This window comes from Pristiophorus japonicus, unplaced genomic scaffold, assembly GCF_044704955.1.
Source record: "Pristiophorus japonicus isolate sPriJap1 unplaced genomic scaffold, sPriJap1.hap1 HAP1_SCAFFOLD_773, whole genome shotgun sequence".
Classification (NCBI taxonomy): Eukaryota; Metazoa; Chordata; class Chondrichthyes; family Pristiophoridae; genus Pristiophorus; species Pristiophorus japonicus.
In genome coordinates, this window is record NW_027254690.1 from 152,576 (window position 1) to 176,439 (window position 23,864).

General features: G+C 49.2%; 1 protein-coding gene across 2 annotated transcripts in view; it reads left to right on the forward strand.

The window, feature by feature from the left end:
* xrra1 (X-ray radiation resistance associated 1) overlaps window positions 1-23,864 on the forward strand; it is a 142,992-nt gene that overhangs the window by 90,245 nt on the left and 28,883 nt on the right. For both annotated transcript variants that reach the window (XM_070874312.1, XM_070874313.1), the window contains 2 exons: window positions 15,852-15,942; window positions 20,460-20,578. In XM_070874312.1, the coding sequence (XP_070730413.1) occupies window positions 15,852-15,942; window positions 20,460-20,578 (210 nt within the window). The remainder of the gene's footprint in view (window positions 1-15,851; window positions 15,943-20,459; window positions 20,579-23,864) is intronic.

Consider the following 23,864-nt stretch of genomic DNA (forward strand, 5'->3'; position numbering starts at 1 on the left):
TCAAGAGGGAGTTACGTAAGGCCCTTACGGCTAAAGGGATCAAGGGGTATGGAGAGAAAGCAGGAAAGGGGTACTGAAGTGAATGACTTACCATGATCTTATTGAATGGCGGTGCAGGCTCGAAGGGCTGAATGACCTACTCCTGCACCTATTTTCTATGTTTCTATGCCCTCCGAGATTGCAGTCAGTGTTGCCTGGTAGCATTGCCCACATCCTCAAACAGAATGTGGGGAAACCCCCTTCACAGTCTCTTCAAACACTTTCTCCCAAATATGTGTAAAAAATCTTTCCTCATGTTGTCTCTGGTGCCAATTACCTTCCGTATATGTTTCCTGGTTACTGACCCTCCTCCCAGTTTCTGCTTACTTTATCAAAACCCTTCACCATTTTGAACACCTGTATCATCTCCCCTTAACTTTCTCTGCTGTACAACCCCAGATTTTCTGCTCTCGCCACGTAACTGAAGTCCCTCATCCCTGGAACCATTCTGGTAAATCCCCTCTGCACCCTCTCTAAGGTCTTGACATCCTTCCTAAGGTGCCCAGAATTGGACACAATACTCCAGCTGGGGCCTAACCAGATTAGGAAAAGGGGAGGTGCAACAAGGCCTGGGTGACATTGAAGTTTGGCATGCAGGTACAGCAGGCGGTGAAGACGGCAAATGGCATGTTGGCCTTCATAGCGAGAGGAATTGAGTATACGAGCAGGGAGGTCTTACTGCAGTTGTACAAGGCCTTGGTGAGGCCACATCTGGAGTATTGTGTACAATTTTGGTCTCCTGATCTGAGGAAGAACATTCTTGCGATTGAGGGAGTGCAGCGAAGGTTCACCAGACTGATTCCCGGGATGGCAGGACTGACATATGAAGAAAGACTGGATCGACTAGGCTTACATTCACTGGAATTTAGAAAAATGAGAGGGGATCTCATAGAAACATAAAATTCTGACGGGATTGGACAGGTTAGATGCAGGAAGAATGTTCCCGATGTTGAAGTCCAGAAACAGGGGTCACAGTCTAAGGATAAGGGGTAAGCCATTTAGGAACTAGATGAGGAGAAACTTCTTCACTCAGAGAGTTGTGGGCATGTGGAATTCCCTGCCGCAGAGAGTTGTTGAGGCCAGTTCATTGGATATATTCAAGAGGGAGTTAGATGTGACCTTTACGGCTAAAGGGATCAAGGGGTATGGAGAGAAAGCAGGAAAGGGGTACGGAGGGAATGATCAGCCATGATCTTATTGAATGGTGGTGCAGGCTCGAAGGGCCGAATGGCCTACTCCTGCACCTATTTTCTATGTTTCTATGTCCTCCGATAATGCTGGAAGTTAAATTAAATGGGGTTCCAGTATCCATGGAATTGGACACGGGTGCGAGTCAGTCAATAATGAGCCAGAGGGCTTTCGAAAATCTGTGGGACACTAAGGCAAAAAGACCGAAACTGAGTCCAATCAATGCGAAGCTGCGTACCTACACCAAAGAGCTCATACCAGTCATTGGCAGCGCGGCAATAAAGGTATCGTATGATGGAGCTGTGCATGATTTATCGTTGTGGATCATTCCAGGCAATGGCCCAACGCTGTTCGGCAGGAGTTGGCTTAAGAAAATTAAATGGAACTGGAACGATATTAAAGCCTTATCATCAGTGGATGACGCTTCGTGTGCTCAAGTGCTGAGCAAGTTTCCCTCGTTGTTCGAACCAGGCATCGGCAACTTCACGGGAGCCAAGGTGCAGAACCACCTAGGCCCGGATGCAAGATCCGTCCATCACAAGGCTCGGGCGGTTCCATACATGATGAGGGAAAAGGGAGATCGAACTGGACAGACTTCAACGGGAAGGAATCATATCACCAGTCGAGTTCAGCGAATGGGCCAGTCCAATTGCCCCAGTGTTGAAAAGTGATAGCACGGTCAGGATCTGCAGCGACTACAAGGTAACGATCATTGAATGTATTCAAATCACAGATAGATAGATTTTTAACCAATAAGGGAATTAAGGGTTACGGGGAGCGGGCGGGTAAGTGGAGCTGAGTCCATGGCCAGATCAGCCATGATCTTGTTGATTGGCGGAGCAGGCTCGAGGGGCTAGATGGCCTACTCCTGTTCCTAATTCTTATGTTCTTATGTTCTAACTGAGTCTCGATATAGGATCAGTACCTGTTACTCAAGGCTGATGACCTGTTTGCAACGCTAGTGGGGGGGAAGTCGTTCACCAAATTGAACCTAACCTCCGCTTACATGACACAGGAGCTGGTCAAACCATTGAAAAAACTGACTTGTATCAACATGCACAAAGGACTGTTTATATACCACAGATGCCCTTTTGGAATTCGCTCGGCGGCAGCCATATTTCAGAGAAACATGGAGAGTTTGCTGAAGTCTGTCCCGAGAACTGTCGTGTTCCAAGATGACATCCTGATCACCGGTTGCGATGCCACTGAACACCTGCACAACCTGGAAGAGGTTCTACATCGTCTGGACAGAGTGGGACTCAGGCTAAAACGCTCCAAATGCGTTTTCATGGCACCAGAAGTCGAATTCCTGGGGTGAAAGATTGCAACAGACAGCATCAGGCCTACGGACTCAAAGACCGAGGCCATCAAGAATGCAACCAGACCCCAGAGTGAGACGGAGCTGCGTTCGTTCTTGGGTCTTTTCAACTATTTTGGTAACTTTTTACCTAGTTTGAGCATGTTGTTAGAGCCTTTGCACATGTTGCTGAAAAAGGGTAATGACTGGGTTTGGGGCAAATCTCAAGACAGAGCCTTTGAGAAGGCCAGGAACCTGCTATGTTCCAATAAATTACTGGTACACTATGACCCATGTAAGCAGTTAGTGCTGGCCTGCGACGCCAGGTTGGTTGTGTCCAGCAAGCCAATCTAACAGGCAAACTCCAATCAGTTGCATACGCATCCAGAAGTCTGTCTAAGGCTGAAAGAGCCTATAGCATGGTAGAGAAAGAGGCTTTAGCATGCGTATATGGGGTTAGGAAAATGCACCAATGCCTGTTTGGGCTTCGGTTTGAGCTTGAAACAGACCATAGGCCGCTCATTTCATTGTTTTCTGAGAGCAAAGGTATAAACACCAATGCCTCGTCCCGCATCCAAAGATGGGCACTGACATTATCCGCTTATGATTATGTCATCCGCCACAGACCAGGCACTGAAAACTGTGCTGATGCGCTTAGCCAGCTACCATTGCCCACAACCGGGGTGGAAATGCCGCAGCCCGCAGACTTGTTGCTGGTCATGGACGCCTTCGAGAGCGAGTGGTCACCCGTCACGGCTCGCCAAATTAGGACATGGACCAGCCAGGATCTTGTACTATCAAGCATAAAAAGGTGTGTCCTGAATGAAAATTGGTCTGCCATTCCCATGGTAATGCAGAATGAAATTAAGCCTTATAGCCGCCGGAAAGATGAATTGTCTATTCAGTCTGATTGTCTGTTATGGGGTAATCATGTTGTTATGCCAAAAAAAGGCAGGGAAACTTTTGTGTGAGATTTACACAGTACCCACCCAGGCATTGTCGTGATGATGGCCATTGCCAGGTCTCACATTTGGTGGCCCAGCATTGACTCGGACTTGGAGTCATGCGTGCATTAGTGCAACACTTGCATGCAACTGAGTAACGCACCTGTGGAGGCTCCTCTGAGTCTGTGGTCATGGCCATCCAAACCGTGGTCAAGGATCCACATAGACTTTGCCAGCCCTTCTCGGCAAAATGTTTTTAGTGATAGTAGACGCTTACTCCAAATCGATTGAATGCGAAATCATGTCATCCAGCATGTCCACAGCCACTATTGAAAGCCTCCGGGCCACGTTCGCCACCCATGGCCTGCCCGACGTCCTTGTCAGCGACAACGGACCGTGTTTCACCAGTTCGGAGTTCCACGAGTTTATGACCGTAATGGCATCAAGCATGTCAGGTCTGCCCCTTTCAAACCCGCATCTAACGGTCAAGCGGAGCGGGCTGTCCAAACCATTAAGCAGAGCCTAAAACACGTGACTCACGGCTCCCTACAGACCCGCTCAGTTACCGGACGAGACCCCACTCGCTCACCAGAATCCCTCCTGCCAAGCTGCCTCAAAATCAGGATCACGTTGAAACCAGAAGGCAATGGCAGCAATGGTACCACGATCGGATGGCTGTATCACGTGACATTGCTGTTCATGACCCTGTGTTTGTCCTGAATTATGGTCATGGTCCAAAGTGGGTTGCTGGCATGGTTTTGGCCAAGGAGGGGAACAGGGTGTTTGTAGTCAAACTGTTAAATGGCCAAACGTGCAAGAGGCACATCAACCAAACCAAACTGCGATTCACAGACAACCCAGAACAAATTGAAGATGACGTCATCATCGACCGACCAACACACATCCAACCATCAGTTGACTCTTGTGTCATTCACGAAGACGCATCGACCATCCCCGACAGTCCTGTCAGACCGACTGTTCCGAAATGCAGCAAGGTCCTACTAACTCTTCCAAGCTTGGGTTCGAACTGAGAAGATCAACCAGGGAGCGGAAGGCCCCGGACCGTCTCAACTTGTAAATACAACCTGTACCAAGGGCTTTGGGGGGAATGATGTTATGTATGTTAACTGGGTTTTACCTGCCACCGGGGGGCGCGACTGTCGGAGTCCTAATGGTCACTGGCAGACACATGAAAGCCGTGTATATAACGTTGGCAGCCATGTTGAATCCTCACTTTGAGAATAAATAAACTGGAGTAAGGTCATGCCTGAACTATCTCACCGTACTTAGCCTCGTGGAGGTATTCGATACTTAACAGCGAGCTGGTGCAGGAGGGCAATGGTAGCGAAGAGTGACATCATCAAGGTCCAGGTCGGTGATTGGAGCGTGGGCAGATACAGCAGGAGCGGCGAGAGATTGTGGAGGGATGTGATCGGGGCCCAGGAGAGGCGCGAGTTCGGTGCCAGGGGCCCAGCGGCAGCAGGGGCCAGCCCACACTGCGATATGTGTGCGCATTAGGTCCGTGCAGCAGAGCTGGTCTCCAGTTGTCTTGGGTAACCCTTGACACTGGACCAAGACCTAGCTCTGTCAAGCCCGTGTGGTGGCTGGTGTGCAAGGGCCATCCCATGTTAAAAAAATCCACACACAGGCATCTTCCAGCCTTCAGGATGTAGTTCGGGATCTGGAATATTAGGTCTGTTATGTAATGATGTGTGTATCGTCCCAGTACCTTAAATGTAATGTAAGTACTATGCCACACCACAGAGGGCGCTGTGGTGGGAAACCCTGGTAGCACCTGTAACAAGGGCTATATAAGGCTGACCACCACACCTGGGAGGCACTCTGGAGCTGAACAATAAAGGACGAAGGTCACAGCAGTTAGACTTACACCAGACCGTGTGGAGTCAGTGATTTGTGTGCTACATACACCACATTGGCAACGAGGAAGCGGACGAACTCCACGCAACCATGGCTACTCTGGGCTCGCTAAAGGATTTTACCGTGGGCAATGATTGGGAGGCCTTTACGGAAAGGCTCGAGTACTACTTCACCTCAAATGACCTGACGGAGAACACATACGCAATGAGAGAGAAGCGTAAGGCGATATTGCTCTCCAGTTGTGGAGATGAGGTTTACTGTCTCGTCAGGGATTTGCTGGCACCTGGGAGCGCCAGGGACAAGTCATACGAGGAGCTGACTGAAGTAATTCGTGACCAGTTGAAACCGAAGGAGAGCATCTTCTCGGCCAGATACAAATTTTACCATCACTGCAGACCTGAGGGCCAGGATATCACCAAATATGCTGCGGACCTCAGGAGACTCGCGGCGCCGTGTGATTTTGGGGCACGCCTTGACGAGGCTTTGCGGGACGTTTTCGTTATGGGGATTGGCCACGAGGGTCTCCTTCACAAGCTGCTGGCCAAGGAACCCACAGTCACTCTGACAAAGGCCATCGCCATCAGCCGGGCACATATGACCTCGACTTGCAGCACCAAGCAAATAATCCACACAGTCTCGAACCCGGCAGGCACTGTCCACAGGATAGCGCCCACCATGGACAAACCTGCAGAACGTGGCTCTGCCCGGGGCAGAGAGCACAGACCTCGGGATCCTGGAGCTCAGAGTCCGCTGAGGGGGGCCAATCAAGCAGCACCATGCTGGCATTGTGGAGGAAGCCATGGGGCTCACCGGTGCAGGTTTGCGGAGTACACGTGCAATACCTGCCACACGAAAGGCCACCTTCAGCGTATGTGTAAAAGAAATCGGACTCACCGTGTGGCTGAGGAGATGGGGGATGATCCACTGTTCAGTGAGGAGCAAGTAGAAGAAGATGAGGTGTTGGGACTGTATACGTGCACCGACGATTCACCCCCAGTGATAAGGGAAGTAAAAATCAACGGAGTCCCTGAGTATGGAAGTGGACATGGGCTCGGGTCCGTCGTTGATGAGTCGGAGAACTTTTGATAAACTGTGGATTAACCCGGCCGCACGACCCAAGCTGGTCCCGGTCACGGTGAAGCTGTGTACCTACACCAGGGAACTGATACCTGTTCTCGGCAGAGCAATGGTGCAGGTATCCCACGGGGACGAGACTCACGCTTTACCTCAGGGTCGTTGCAGGCGATGGGCCGACACTCCTCGGCCGGAGGTGGATGGGGACGGTCCGTGGGAGCTGGGAAGACTTCATCACTCCACAGGCTGCCGTGCCCCGGGTCCCCAGAGAGCAGCGCCGACCGAGCTGGAGCTGCAGCCTCAATCCACCCACAGGCAAGTCCCAGGCCCGGACCTCACACAGAGACCCTGCAGCCTCAATCCACCCACAGGCAAGTCCCAGGCCCGGACCTCACACAGAGACCCTGCAGCCTCAATCCCCACAGGCAAGTCCCAGGCCCGGACCTCACACAGAGACCCTGCAGCCTCAATCCACCCACAGGCAAGTCCCAGGCCCGGACCTCACACAGAGACCCTGCAGCCTCAATCCACCCACAGGCAAGTCCCAGGCCCGGACCTCACACAGAGACCCTGCAGCCTCAATCCACCCACAGGCAAGTCCCAGGCCCGGGCCTCACACAGAGACCCTGCAGCCTCAATCCACCCACAGGCAAGTCCCAGGCCCGGGCCTCACACAGAGACCCTGCAGCCTCAATCCCCACAGGCAAGTCCCAGGCCCGGGCCTCACACAGAGACCCTGCAGCCTCAATCCCCACAGGCAAGTCCCAGGCCCGGACCTCACACAGAGACCCTGCAGCCTCAATCCACCCACAGGCAAGTCCCAGGCCCGGGCCTCACACAGAGACCCTGCAGCCTCAATCCCCACAGGCAAGTCCCAGGCCCGGACCTCACACAGAGACCCTGCAGCCTCAATCCCCACAGGCAAGTCCCAGGCCCGGACCTCACACAGAGACCCTGCAGCCTCAATCCACCCACAGGCAAGTCCCAGGCCCGGGCCTCACACAGAGACCCTGCAGCCCCAGCCCCCACAGGCAAGCAGCCCTGCACAGAGGGGCCTAGTGGGGGGTGGGGGTTGAGCCGGTGGGGCGCTGCGGGCGGGGTGCTGAGGGATCCAGGGGCCGACGGTTCGGAAGGGCCCCGCAGAGGAAGAGGCCGTTGGGCGGGCTCCGCAGAGGAGCTGGTAGCGTCGGGCGGTGGCAGCAAGCTGGAGGTCGGCGGCCATGGCAGCCGTGGGGGACGCGGCAAGTGCGGCCGCTGGAGAGGCCACGACGGCCGCAGGAGAGGTGGCAAGTCAGGTGGCAGCGGAGGGGGGGTGGAGGGCATCCGGAGCGGCGGAGAAGAAGATGGCGGCGGCATCGTGTCAGAGCTGCAGAGCATCAAAGATGGCGGCACCCAAGGAGAAGCCTCGTGGAATCCTCCTGCATCAAAGATGGCGCCTTAAAGAGGAAATGCACCTGGGAGTCTTAAAAGGGCCTTACAAAGAGGTGGTCCCCACAAAGGACTTCTGTTTGGCAGAGCGAGTCTAAAATGAGCTATGTTAATGTGAGATAGTGAATTTATAATAAGAATTACCTTTTTTATGCTGAATGGCCACTGTATTTGTGTAAAATAATGGATGAAGTACAATTAATGATAACGGCTAACAAGGAAATCAAGGTTCCACTACCAGTCAATAACCAGTTAATGTACCAGATAATGTGTACCATACTAACGCACTGTCTATGCCCACCTGCCTTCCGTTGGACAAGTGTGATGTTATGTAATGATATGTGTATCATTGTCCTGCATCCAGGTGGGGGGGGGGGGGGGGGGAAGGTGATGTTATGTAATGATGTGTGTATCGTCCCAGTACCTTAAATGTAATGTAAGTACTATGCCACACCACAGAGGGCGCTGCGTTGGGTTACCCTGGTAGCACCTGTAACAAGGGCTATATAAGGCTGAGTACCACACCTGGGAGGCATTCTGGAGCTGAACAATAAAGGACGAAGGTCACAGCAGTTAGACTTACACCAGACCGTGTGGAGTCAGTGATTTGTGTTCTACATACACCACAAGGTCCTTCATTGAAACACCTGAGAACACATCCTTTTTTTGGTGTAGAAGTGGGTCATCCTTGCTTCGAGGGACTGCCTATGATGATCTCATATACACTGCATGTAAGGGGCTGTGCTTTATTACGCATTGACTTGATTTAATCAGAGTATTATCCAGACAGTTTCAGTGTTTCCTAGACTTTGAACTCAGCAAGACAAATAACTTTATTTTTTTTTAAAAGAAAGGTACAAATATGAAATAATTCCCCCCCCTCCCAAAAAACGTTTACAATGTCACTTTTCTTCTGTGTTTGAATTCAGTTACAAAGGATAGGAAAATGCCTTAACTGTTACACTTCATTAATCTGCGGTAACAATAATATTTTAGTGAGTGAAGTTGACAATCTATAGGCCAGGGGCTATGTTAATGCTGATGACAGAACAGATTAGCCGGTGGTCCGTCCAGCAGTCGTCGGCTCCTGTCATGGCGCGGGTGATGCGCATGTAGTCGAGCAGGTGCCAGTGCTTGCCATGATGCCTTGTACTTGTACCTCTGGCGGAGCCATCATAGGCGCTCCCTCGAACGAGGATGACTTGCTTCCACATGAGTTCACAGATGTTTCAATGAAGGACCCGATGTTCCAGTCCTGAACTCCAATTGAAGGGGTGGAAGGTGCCTGTGCGTGGATTGTTTTAACGTGTGGTGGCCGTTGCACACCAGCCACCACACGGGCTTGACAGAGCGAGGTCTTGGTCCAGTGGCAAGGGTTAACCAGGACGTCTGGAGACCTGCTCTGCTGCACTGACCCAGTGTGCACACATATCGCAGTGTGGGCTGGGCCCGTGCTGCCCCTGGGCCCTCGCCTCTCCTGGGCCAACCTCTGGTGGAACAAGGTGTTGGTATGACAAGGTCGTGTTCTAGGCATTTTGTCAGGAGCAGGGTACCGCTGGAGTTGGTTTTCCCTACCCCCTCCTTACCGACTCTGGTGTTGGGGTTGGAGAGGAGGGTCAGTTTGTCGTCTGTAGGGACTTGGGACAGGGATTGTTCGAGGCTGGAGTAGAATTCCTCTTAAGCCTCATCTGTTGCGTCGAGTGTTGGGGCGTACTGGTTCCGGGATAGGGTGAACCGGAGAGTCATGAGACGTTCGCTTATCCCACCATCGTCAACTCTTCACCGAGGCGTATGAAAGCACGGGCCTTACACTAAACATCTGTAAGACAAAGGTCCTCCACCAACCTGACCCTACCTCACAGCACTGCCCCCCTGTCATCAAAATCCACGCACTGCCCTGGACAACGTGGAGCACTTTCCATACCTTGGGAACCTACTATCAGCAAGGGCAGACATCGACAACGCAGTTCAACACCGGCTCCAGTGCACCAACACAACCTTTGGCCACCTGTTTGAAGACCAGGACCTCAAATCTGGCACCAAGCTTATGGTCTACTTGGGCTGCTCCTATATGGCTCGGACACGTGGCCCATATACAGTAGACACCTCAAATCGCTGGAGAAATACCACGAGCGCTGCCTCTGCAAGGTCCTGCAAATCCCCTGGGAGGACAGACGCACCAACGTCAGTGTTCTCGATCAGGCCGACAGCCCCAGTATCAAAGCACTGACCACACTCAACCAGCTCCGTTGGGCGGGCCACATTGTCTGCATTTCCCGACATAAGACTCCCAAAGCAAGCGCTCTACTCGGAAATCCTACATGGGCAAACCAGCCCCAGGTGGGCAGAAGAAACATTTCAAGGACACCCTCAAAGCCTCCCTGATAAAATGCAACATCCCCACCGACACCTGGGAGTCCCTGGCCAAAGACCGCCCTAAGTGGAGGAAGAGCATCCGGGAGGGTGCTGAGCACCTCGAGTCTCGTCGCCGAGAGCATGCAGAAACCAAGCGCAGACAGCGGAAGGAGCGTGCGGCAAACCAGTCCCACCCTCCCCTTCCCTCAACCACTGTCTGTCCCACCTGTGACAGAGACTGTAATTCCTGTGTTGGACTGTTCAGTCACCTGAGAACTCACTTGTAATGTGGAAGCAAGTTTTCCTCGATTGCAAGGGACTGCCTGTGATGATGATGACTATCGGCCAGGCTCCTTAAGGAGACGGTGGGAACAGGTAGCGTTGATTCATTCAAATTCGATAAAATTCTTTCAGACAATAATATTTTGGGATACAGTATCAGAGTAATTTGAGACGTGCCGTAATGTGTGGTGAGTGTAGCGAGCTCGGAAGGAACAGGTAAGTTTGGACCTGTGGTTCCCAAATCTCTCCTCCACTGGGGTCTGTTGTAGACGCATTGATGGATTGGTTGCTGTGATTGGTCAAGAACTCCATTATCATCGACTCCCCGGATGGAAGAAGGCGAACTCGAATGACCTGGCCTGTTTTCGTCCAGCAATTCCTAGGTTCCACTAAAGTACAACTTCACTCACTCAGTGAGTCACAGAGGTTGCTGATGCAGGGAATGCTGAAATGTGATAATGTATGAGGAATGGAAATCAATGTAACTCTGGTGATCACAGTGGGAGGAAATATATCATCGTATGTTTATTTAGGGGAGGGGCACAGCACCATGGGACCTGAATGATATTAGGTGGTGAGATTAAAGAAGCTGGGGTTATTCTCCTTGGAGCAGAGAAGATTATGTCGAGATTTAATCGAAGTGTTCAAAATCATAAAAGGGATTTGATAAGAGTAAATGAGGAGAAAGTGTTTCTAGTGGCAAGAGAGTCAGCAACCAGAGGGCACAGATTTAAGTTAATTGGCAAAAGAACCAGAGGTGACTGTTATGTCTCAAATAAAGCAATGTGACTGAGTACTGCAGACTTGAGTAAGTGTGACCGTAGTCTCTTTATTCTGACTCCAGAGTGCCCACACAGCATGGGAGGCCTGCTTATATACAGTGCTCCCAAGGGATGCTGGGATCCCTTGGGACTCCAACAGATGCGCCGTCTAGTGGCGGTAGAATGCTGGTCACAAGGTGTTGCATACATTACATCGACATGAGAAGAAATTGTTTTAACGCAGCGAGTTGTTGTGATCGGGAACGCGCTGCCTGAAAGGGCGGTGGGAGCAGATTCAATAGTAACTTTCAAACCGGGAATTAGATAAATACTTGAAGAGGAAACATTCACAGGGCTGTGGGGAAAGAGCGGGGTGGGGGAGGGGGGAGGGGGGGGGAACTGATTGGATTGCTCTTTCAAAGAGCCAGCATAGGTATGATGGGCCGAATGGTCTCCTTCTGTGCTGTGTCGTTCTATGACGCAGATTCAGCCCCCACCGCCCCCTCGCTCCATTCGGTTCCTAATCTGAGTCAGGCAGGCTGTCTCCCAGTAGCAGGGTGGGGAACACCATGTGGTGGAAGTCCCATCGACTCCAGAATCTGGATATATATATGGCGCCCAGCTGGGGCGAATGTGTGGACCGAGAATGTTGGCCTTTATTGTAAGGGGATAGAAGCAGAGAAGTCCTGCTACAACTATACAGGGTATTGGTGAGACCAAAACTGTGTACAGTTTTAGTCTCCGTATTTAAGGAAGGATATACTTGCATTGGAGGCTGTTCAGAGAAGGTTCACTATGTTGATTCCGGAGATGAGGAGGTTGACTGATGAGGAAAGGTTGAGTAGGTTCAGCCTATATTCATTGGAGTTCAGAAGAATGAGAGGTGATCTTATTGAAACATATGGGATAATGAGGGGGCTCGACAAGTTCGATGCAGAGAGGATAGTTCCACTCATAGGGGAAACTAAAACTAGGGGGCATAGTCTCAGAATAAGGGGCCGCCCATTCAAAACTGAGATGAGGAGAAATTTCTTCTCTCAGAGGGCTGTAAATCTATGGAATTCTCTGCCCCAGAGAGCTGTGGAGGCTGGGTCATTGAATATATTTACATAGAAACATAGAAAATAGGTGCAGGAGTAGGCCATTCGGCCCTTCGAGCCTGCACCACCATTCAATAAGATCATGGCTGATCATTCCCTCAGTACCCCTTTCCTGCTTTCTCTCCATACCCCTTGATCCCAGCCGTAAGGGCCATATCTAACTCCCTCTTGAACATATCCAATGAACTGGCATCAACAACTCTCTGCGGCAGGGAATTCCACAGGTTAACAACTCTCTGAGTGAAGAAGTTTCTCCTCATCTCAGTTCTAAATGGCCTACCCCTTATCCAAGTCTGTGTCCCCTGGTTCTGGACTTCCCCAACATCGGAAACATTCTACCCGCAGCTAACCTGTCCCATCCCGTCAGAATCTTATATGTTTTTATGAGATCCCCTCTCATCCTTCTAAACTCCAATGTATAAAGGCAGAGTTGATCCAGTCTCTCCTCATATGTCAGTCCAGCCATCCCGGGAATCAGTCTGGTGAACCTTCGCTGCACTCCCTCAATAGCAAGAACGTCCTTCCTCAGATTAGGAGACCAAAACTGAACACAATATTCCAGGTGAGGCCTCACCAAGGCCCTGTACAACTGCAGTAAGACCTCCCTGCTCCTATACTCAAATCTCCCAGCTATGAAGGCTAACATACCATTTGCCTTCTTCACCGCCTGCTGTACCTGCATGCCAACTTTCAATGACTGATGAACCATGATACCCAGGTCTCGTTGCACCTCCACTTTTCCTAATCTGCCGCCATTCAGATAATATTCTGTCTTCGCGTTTTTGCCCCCAAAGTGGATAACTTCACATTTATCCACATTATACTGCATCTGCCATGCATTTTCCCACTCACCTAACCTGTCCAAGTCACCCTGCAGCCTCTTAGCGTCCCCCTCACAGCTCACACCGCCACCCAGTTTACTCTCATCTGCAAACCTGGAGATATTACACTCAATTCCTTCATCCAAATCCAAATTGATGTTTTATTATATTCAAAAAGGAGTTAGATGAAGTCCTTACTACTAGGGGAATCAAGGGGTATGGTGAGAAAGCAGGAATGGGGTACTGAAGTTGCATATTCAGCCATGAACTCATTGAATGGCGGTGCAGGCTAGAAGGGCCGAATGGCCTACTCCTGCACCTATTTTCTATGTTTCTATGTTTCTATATTGTAAAGAGCTGGGGTCCCAGCACTGAGCCCTGCGACACTCCACTAGTCACTGCCTGCCATTCTGAAAAGGACCTGTTTATCCCGACTCTCTGCTTCCTGTCTGCCAACCAGTTCTCTATCCACGTCAGTATATTACCCCCAATACCATGTGCTTTGATTTTGCACATCATCTCTTGTGTGGGACCTTGTCAAAAGCCTTTTGAAAGGCCAAATACACCACATCCACTAGTTCTCCCTTGTCCACTCTACTAGTTACATCCTCAAAAAATTCCGGAAGATTTGTCAAGCATGATTCCCCTTTCATAAATCCATGCTGACTTGGACCGATCCTGTCACTGCTTTCCAAATGCACTGCTATTTCATCCTTAATAATTGATTCCAACATTTTCCCCACTACCTATGTCAGGCTAACCGGTCTATAATTACCCGTTTTCTCTCTCCCTCCCTTTTTAAAAAGTGGTGTTACATTAGCTACCCTCCAGTCCATAGGAACTGATCCAGAGTCGATAGACTGTTGGAAAATTATCACCAATGCATCCACTATTTCTAGGGCCACTTCCTTAAGTATTCTGGGATGAAGACTATCAGGCCCTGGGGATTTATCGGCATTCAATCCCATCAATTTCCCGAACACAATTTCCTGCCGAATAAGGATATCCTTCAGTTCCTCCTTCTCACTAGACCCACTGTCCCCTAGTACTTCCAGAAGGTTATTTGTGTCTTCCTTCATGAAATCAGAACCAAAGTATTTGTTCAGTTGGGCTGACATTTCTTTGTTCCCCATTAGAAATTCATCTGAATCAGACTGCAAGGGACCTACGTTTGTTTTCACTAATCTGTTTCTCTTCACATATCTATAGAAGCTTTTGCAGTCAGTTTTTATGTTCCCGGCAAGCTTCTTCTCGTACTCTATCTTCCCCTCTTAATTAAACCTTTTGACCTCCTCTGCTGAATTCTAAATTTCTCCCAGTCCTCAGGTTTGTTGCTTTTTCTGGCCAATTTATATGCCTCTTCCTTGGATTTAACACAATCCTTAATTTCCCTTGTTAGCCACGGTTGAGTCACCTTCCCCGTTTTATTTTTACTCCAGACAGGGATATACAATTGCTGAAGTTCATCTATGTGATCTTTAAATGTTTGCCATTGCCTATCCACTGTGAACCCTTTACGTATCATTTGCCAGTCTATTCTAGCCAATTCACGCCTCAAACCATCGAAGTTACCTTTCCTTAATTTCAGGACCCTAGTCACTGAATTAACTGTGTCACTCTCCATCTTAATAAAGAATTCTACCATGTTATGGTCACTCTTCCCCAAGGGGCCTCACACAACAAGATTGCTAATTAGTCCTTTCTCATTACACATCACCCAGTCTAGGATGGCCAGCTCCCTAGTTGGTTCCTCGACATATTGGTCCAGAAAACCATCCCTAATACACTCCAGGAAATCCTCCTCCACCACATTGCTACCAGTTTGGTTAGCCCAATCAATATGTAGATTAACCTTACTACTACTGTTTAGTGGTCTGTACACAACTCCCACTAATGTTTTCTGACCCTTGGTATTCCGTAGCTCCACCCATACCGATTCCACATCATCCAAGCTAATGTCCTTTCCTACTATTGCATTAATTTTCTCTTTAACCAGCAATGCCACCCTGCCTTCTTTTCCTTTCTGTCTATCCTTCCTAAATGTTGAATACCCCTGGATGTTGAGTTCCCAGCCTTGGTCACCCTGGAGCCATGTCTCCGTGATGCCAATTTCATCATATCCGTTAACAGCTATCTGTGCAGTTAATTTGTCCACCTTATTCCGAATACACCTCGCATTGAGGCACATAGCCTTCAGGCTTGTCTTTTTAACACACTTTAAGACAGAGATAGTCAGTTTCTTAACCGATAAGGGAATAAAGGGTTATGGGAAACATGCGGGGAAGTGGAACTGAGCCCATGATCAGATTAGCCGTGATCTTATTGAATGGCAGAGCAGGCTCGAGGGGCTGTATGGCCTACTCCTGCTCCTATTTCTTATGTTCTTATGTATTATTCTATGATGCAGTTTCAGCCCCCTCCTCCCCTCCATTCGGTTCCTAATCTGAGCCAGGCAGGCTGTCTCCCAGTAGCAGGGTGGGGGAACACCATGTGGTGGAAGTCTCATCGACTCCAGAATCTGGATATATACCTGGCGCCCGGCTGGGGCGAATGTGCGGACCGAGACTCGGGCCTGGCTGAGGCAGAGCCGCGGGATTCGGGTGGAAGGATGTGGCACGTACTCCCACGGAACGATCACGACTAACAAAGGGCCCCTCTCTCTGCCGCTGTGCTTTCTGTTGCAGATCTGGGACGACGAGGAGCTGCTAGCGGTTTGTCTCTTTCCGGCACTGAACAAACTGACCATCTACAAAAATCCTCTCACCGTCAACCCTGGTACAATGTCTTGTTGTCTTAGCTGGTGAATTAGTGGGAGCACCACACAGATGCACAGCAAGTACCACAATGGGACATTTCAATCCTTACCCTGCTGACTAGAGAATCTGTATAATTACATAGAAATTACAGCACCGGCATAACCAGTCGCTGTTTAACCACAACATGATCAGATGGTTCTAATCACATTTACCCAACCACTTCCCATGTCCCTTCATCCATCTCTCCAATCTAATCCTCAATGTCGACACCGTGTCTGCTCCTTTCACAAATGATCTTTGCTACAGCCAAGACAACCAGCAATGAGATAAATGACCAGCCTTACCTCGAGTCTAAACAGACCATTCGGTCCAATCGCCCCGTGCCGGTGTTTATGCTCCACCACCAGTCTCCTCTCACCCTACTTCATCTCACCCCATCAACATACCCTTCTATTCCTTTCTCCCTCATGTGTTTATCCAGCTTCTCCTTAACTGCATCGATACTATTCGTCTCAACCCCTCCCTGTGGGAGCGAGTTCCACATTCATAAGAACATAAGAACATTAGAATTAGGAACAGGAGTAGGTCATCTAGCCCCTCGAGCCTGCGCCGCCATTCAACAAGATCATGGCTGATCTGGTCGTGGACTCAGCTCCACTTACCCGCCCGCTCCCCGTAACCCTTAATTCCCTTATTGGTTAAAAATCTATCTATCTGTGATTTGAATACATTCAATGAGCTAGCCTCAACTGCTTCCTTGGGCAGAGAATTCCACAGATTCACAACCCTCTGGGAGAAGAAATTCCCTCTCAACTTGGTTTTAAATTGGCTCCCCCGTATTTTGAGGCTGTGCCCCCTAGTTCTAGTCTTCCCGACCAGTGGAAACAACCTCTCTGCCTCTATCTTGTCTATCCCTTTCATTATTTTAAATGTTTCTATAAGATCACCCCTCATCCTTCTGAACTCCAACGAGTAAAGACCCAGTCTACTCAATCTATCATCATAAGGTAACCCCCTCATCTCTGGAATCAGCCTAGTGAAATAGTGAATCGTCTCTGTACCCTCTCCAAAGCCAGTATATCCTTCCTTAAGTAAGGTGACCAAAACTGCATGCAGTACTCCAGGTGCAGCCTTACCAATACCCTATACAGTTGCAGCAGGACCTCCCTGCTTTTGTACTCCATCCCTCTCGCAATGAAGGCCAACATTTCATTCGCCTTCCTGATTACCTGCTGCACCTGCAAACTAACTTTTTGGGATTCATGCACAAGGACCCTCAGGTCCCTCTGCACCGCAGCATGTTGTAATTTCTCCCCATTCAAATAATATTCCCCTTTACTGTTTTTTTTCCCAAGGTGGATGACCTCACATTTTCCGACATTGTATTCCATCTGCCAAACCTTAGCCCATTCGCTTAACCTATCTAAATCTCTTTGCAGCCTCTCTGTGTCCTCTACACAACCTGCTTTCCCACTAATCTTTGTGTCATCTGCAAATTTTGTTACACTACACTCTGTCCCCTCTTCCAGGTCATCTATGTATGTTGTAAACAGTTGTGGTCCCAGCACTGATCCCTGTGACAAACCACTAACCACCAATTTCCAACCCGTAAAGGACCCATTTATCCCGACTCTCTGCTTTCTGTTAGCCAGCCAATTCTCGATCCATGCTAATACATTTCCTCTGACTCCGCATACCTTTATCTTCTGCAGTAACCTTTTGTGTGGCACCTTATCGAATGCCTTTTGGAAATCTAAGGACACCACATCCATCGGTACACCTCTATCCACCATGCTCGTTATATCCTCAAAGAATTCCAGTATATTAGTTAAACATGATTTCCCCTTCATGAATCCATGTTGCGTCTGCTTGATTGCACTATTCCTATCTAGATGTCCCACTATTTCTTCCTTAATGATAGCTTCAAGCATTTTCCCCACTACAGATGTTAAACTAACCGACCGATAGTTAGTTTTGCCTTTTGTCTGCCCCCTTTTTTTAAACAGAGGCGTTACATTAGCTGCTTTCCAATCCGCTGGTACCTCCCCAGAGTCCAGAGAATTTTGGTAGATTATAACAAATGCATCTGCTATAACTTCCGCCATCTCTTTTAATACCCTAGGATGCATTTCATCAGGACCAGGGGACTTGTCTACCTTGAGTCCCATTAGCCTGTCCAGCACTACCCCCCTAGTGATAGTGATTATCTCAAGGTCCTCCTTTCCCACATTCCCGTGACCAGTAATTTTTGGCATGGTTTTTGTGTCTTCCACTGTGAAGACCAAAGCAAAATAATTGTTTAAGGTCTCAGCCATTTCCACATTTCCCATTATTAAATCACCCTTCTCATCTTCTAAGGGACCAACATTTACTTTAGTCACTCTTTTCCGTTTTATATATCGGTAAAAGCTTTTACTATCTGTTTTTATGTTTTGTGCAAGTTTACTTTCGTAATCTATCTTTCCTTTCTTTATTGCTTTCTTAGTCATTCTTTGCTGACGTTTAAAATTTTCCCAATCTTCTAGTTTCCCACTAACCTTGGCCACCTTATACGCATTGGTTTTTAATTTGATATTCTCCTTTATTTACATGATTATCCACGGCTGGTTATCCCTTCTCTTACCGCCCTTTTTCACTGGACTATATTTTTGTTGAGCACTATGAAAGAGCTCCTTAAAAGTCCTCCATTGTTCCTCAATTGTGCCACTGTTTAGTGTGTGTTCCCAGTCTACTTTAGCCAACTCTGCCCTCATCCCACTGTAGTCCCCTTTGTTTAAGCATAGTACGCTCATTTGAGACACTACTTCCTCACCCTCAATCTGTATGACAAATTCAACCATACTGTGATCACTCTTTCCGAGAAGATCTTTTACAAGGAGTGCGTTTATTATTCCTGTCTCATTACACAGGACCAGATCTAAGATAGCTTGCTCCCTTGTAGGTTCTGTAACATACTGTTCTAAGAAACAATCCCATATGCATTCTATGAATTCCTCCTCTAGGCTACCCCGTGCGATTTGATTTGACCAATCGATATGTAGGTTAAAATCCCCCATGATTACTGCCGTTCCTTTTTCACATGCCTCCATTACCGCTCTCTGGGTAAAGAAGTTTCTCCTGAATTCCCTGATAGATTTATTAGTGACTATCTTATCTTTATGACCGCTAGTTTTGGTCTCCCCTGCTTTACCAAATTTCATAAGTGAATACACGTCAAAAAGTAATTCATGGGCGGTGAAGCACTTTGGGACGTCCTGAATAAAGTCCCACATGAGGACATAATCCAGCCTGACATCTCCAGAACAGTACTGAGGGAGTGCCGCACTGTCGGAGGGGCAGTACTGAGGGAGCGCCGCACCGTCGGAGGGGCAGTGCTGAGGGAGCGCCGCACTGTCGGAGGGGCAGCACTGAGGGAGCGCTGCACTGTCGCAGGGGCAGTGCTGAGGGAGCGGCGCACGGTTGGAGGGGCAGCACTGAGGGAGCGCTGCACTGTCGGAGGGGCAGTGCTGAGGGAGCGCTGCACTGTCGGAGGGGCAGTGCTGAGCCATCGGAGGGGCAGTGCTGAGGGAGCGTCGCACCGTCGGAGGGGCAGTGCTGAGGGAACGCCGCACCATCGGAGGGGCAGTACTGAGGGAGCGCCGCACTGTCGGAGGGAGCGCTGCACTGTCAGAGGATCTAGCATTTATAGAGTACATTTCATGACCACCGGACATCCCAAAGTGCTTTACAGCCAATGAAGTACATTTTTGAATTATACTCACTGTTGTAATGTAGGAAACGCGACAGCCAATTTGCACACAGCAAGCTCCCACAAACAGCAATGTGATAATTAGCAGGCAATCTGTTTTAGTGATGTTGGTTGAGAGTTAAATATTGGTCAGGACACCGGGGAGAACTTGCCTGCTTTTCAGCGATATAGTGCACTGGGATCTTTTATGTCCACCTGAGAGGGCAGTTGGGGCCTTGGTTTAATAATGTCACCCAAAAGTCAGCACCTCCGTCAGTGCATCGCTCCCTCAGTACTGCCCCTCCGACAGTGCGGCGCTCCCTCAGTACTGCTCCTCCAACAGTGCGGCGCTCCCTCAGTACTTCCCGACTGACAGTGCAGCGCTCCCTCAGTACTGCCCCTCCGACAGTGCGGTGCTCCCTCAGTACTGCCCCTCCAACAATGCAGCACTCCCTCAGTACTTCCCGACTGACAGTGCAGCGCTCCCTCAGTACTGCTCCTCCAACAGTGCGGCGCTCCCTCAGTACTGCTCCTCCAACAATGCAGCACTCCCTCAGTACTTCCCGACTGACAGTGCAGCACTCCCTCAGTACTGCCCCTCCGACAGTGCAGCACTCCCTCTGTACTGCAATGGGAGTGCCAGCCTGGATTTTATGCCCAAATCTCTATCGTGGGACTTGAACCCACAACCTTCTGACCCAGAGGCATGCATGCTACCCATTGAGCCATAGTTGACACTAGGTGGTTATGTGTCTCTGTGCGTCCCACAGTCCCATTCTTACCCTAACCCCATTCTATTTGCCACACAGGGAACCAACTGCTGGTAATCGCCTTGCTTGAGAGCAGAATAGGGATCAATGTGATCTGCAACAAGCCCCGGCCACCAGAGAAGCCACCACTCATGAAAGCCTTCGCTCTCAACCGCAAGGTAACTGCACGGTGTTCACAGCTTCTTCCTCGTGAGACTCCTGATACACTACCATCACCATCATAGGCAGTCCCTCGAAGCGAGGATGACTTGCTTCCACGCCAAAAAGGGATGAGTTCACAGGTGTTTCAATGTTCCAGATCCCGAACTAATATTCCAGATACCGATCTACATCCTGAAGGGTGGAAGGTGCCTGTGCGTGGATTTTTTTACCGTGGGGTGGCCGTTGCACACCAGCCACCACACGGGCTTGACAGAGCTAGGTATTGGTCCAGTGGCAAGGACCATCAGCAGGCCGGGGACATTGGAGGGAGCAGCGTGCGGTGGCCCGGCCCGGAAATGACACACTAGCTATGCTGCTGAATCACAGAGACATGTCAGAGTGGACTGTATCGAGGTGTACAAGATACTCAATGGGATTGCAAAAGTGAACCAGGAAAGATACTTTCAGATAGGGAAATGTTTAGTACAGATGTCAAGAAATATTTCTCGATACAACAATAACTTTCATTTATGCAGCATCTTTAATATAGTAAAACATCCCAGGAGCGATTATCAAACATAATTTGATACCGAGCCACATAAGGAAGTATTAAAAACGATGAACAAAAGCTGGGTCGAAGAGGTAGGTTTTAAGGAGCGTCTTAAGGAGGAGAGAGAGGCGGAGAGGTTTAGGGAGGGAGTTCCAGAGCTTGGGACTCAGGCAGCTGAAGGCACGGCCGCCGATGGGATGGAGTGAATAAAATCGGGGATGCTCAAGAGGCCAGAATTGGAGGAGCGCAGAGATCTCTGAGGGTTGTAGGGCTGGAGGAGGTTACAGAGATGTGGCGGGGGGGGGGGAGGGGGAGTGGGGAGAATTCACCTTCCAGGCTCACTGGGGGCGACTTTAACTCTACCTGCCTGCGGTGACTGGTCGGACAGTCAGGTAAAACCGGCTGGGTGCCGTTCCCACCGACATGCCGCGACCGCTGTTGGGAAAGGGGCAAAGTAGGTACTGCTATCGAGGAGGTGAAATTCTGGTCGAAATAAACATAGAAAGAGAGGAGGTATTAAGGGGTTTGCCAGCTTTAAAAGTGAGTAAGTCCCCAGGCCCGGGAGGGCGCTGAGCACCTCGAGTCTAGTCGCCGAGAGCATGCTGAAATCAAGCGCAGACAGCGGAAGGAGCGTGCGACAAACCAGACTCCCCACCCACCCTTTCCTTCAACCACTGTCTGTCCCACCTGTGACAGAGACTGTAATTCCCGTATTGGACTGTACAGTCACCTGAGAACTCACTTTTAGAGTGGAAGCAAATCTTCCTCGATTCCGAGGGACTGCCTATGATGATGATAATGGTTTGAGATCCAACTTTCTCACTCTCCAACTAAATTTGAAATTCAGTCATGCTATGGTCACTCATTCCTAGAGAATCCTTTACTGGGAGATTGTTTATTAATTCGGTCTCATTAAACAGTACTAGATCGAAGATAGCCTGTTCCCTGATTGTTTCTGCAATGTACTGTTCAAGGAAACTATCCCGGATACACTCTATGAACTCTTCCTCAAAGCTACTGTTGTGTATGCAATAATTGTTAGACTGAGTACTGTTTAACTCCAAGAGGTATGACCTTGGCTCTGCTTTATTAAGGCCTAAAGTGACTGATATACAACATGGCTGGCCTTTTATACTTGGGCTGCAGACACGTGCATGCAGCCCAATGGCCTCCAACAGTGAAGCCATCTACTGGCTAGTGATCCAAAAAGTACATACATGACAATACCCCTCCTCTGAGATATTAACACAGTCTTTTATAAATTGAGATGGTCTGGTGTTTCACACTCCCGGGTTGACCAGCCTTGGCTGAGTGTTCAGAGTCTGTTGTGACTGGTGGCTGGGTGGCTGACCTGGTGGGAGTGGCAATGGCCATGTCAGGGATTGAAAGTCCATTTTCATTGAACATGTCAGTGATTGAAAGTCCCGATTCACTGATGACCACCGAGTCCTCTGATGACTGGGGGTAGGTTGGTTGGTCGTCAATTGTCTCTTCCTCCGACTGTTCCGGTTCGTCTGTGTGCTGCAGCTTTGTCTGATCCATATGTTTCCTGCATGTTTACCCATTGTTGAGCGTGACAATAAATACTCTGTTGCCCTCCTTGGCCATGACAGTACCAGCGATCCACGTGGGACCCTGACCATAATTCAGAACATATACAGGATCATTTACAGAAATATCGCGTGACACAGCTGCGCGATCGTGATGCCCTTGCTGACTTTGTCTTCTATATTCAACATGATTAATCAAGTCAGGGTATACAAGAGATAGTTTTGTCTTAAGACCTCTCTTTATCATTAGTTCAGCAGGCGAGACCCCGGTAAGCGAGTGTGCAGCAGTTATCATGGGTGACTTTAATATGCATATAGATTGGGCTAACCAAACTGGAAGCAATACGGTGGAGGAGGATTTCCTGGAGTGCATAAGGGATGGTTTTCTAGACCAATATGTCGAGGAACAAACTAGGGGGGAGGCCATCTTAGACTGGGTGTTGTGTAATGAGAGAGGATTAATTAGCAATCTCGTTGTGCGAGGCCCCTTGGGGAAGAGTGACCATAATATGGTGGAATTCTACATTAGGATGGAGAATGTAACAGTTAATTCAGAGACCATGGTCCAGAACTTAAAGAAGGGTAACTTTGAAGGTATGAAGCATGAATTGGCTAGGATAGATTGGCGAATGATACTTAAGGGGTTGACAGTGGATGGGCATTTAGAGACCGCATGGATGAACTACAACAATTGTACATCCCTGTCTGGCGTAAAAATAAAAAAGGGAAGGTGGCTCATCCGTGGCTATCAAGGGAAATCAGGGATAGTATTAAAGCCAAGGAAGTGGCATACAAATTGGCCAGAAATAGCAGTGAACCTGGGGAAATTTAGAACTCAGCAGAGGAGGACAAAGGGTTTGATTAGGGCAGGGAAAATAGAGTACGAGAGGAAGCTTGCAGGGAACATTAAGATGGACTGCAAAAGTTTCTATAGATATGTAAAGAGAAAAAGGTTAGTAAAGACAAACGTAGGTCCCCTGCAGTCAGAATCAGGGGAAGTCATAACGGGGAACAAAGAAATGGCAGACCAATTGAACAAGTACTTTGGTTCGGTATTCACTAAGGAGGACACAATCAACCTTCCGGATATAAAACTGGTCAGAGGGTCTAGTAAGAAGGAAGAACTGAGGGAAATCCGTATTAGTCGGGAAATTGTGTTGGGGAAATTGATGGGATTGAAGGCCGATAAATCCCCAGGGCCTG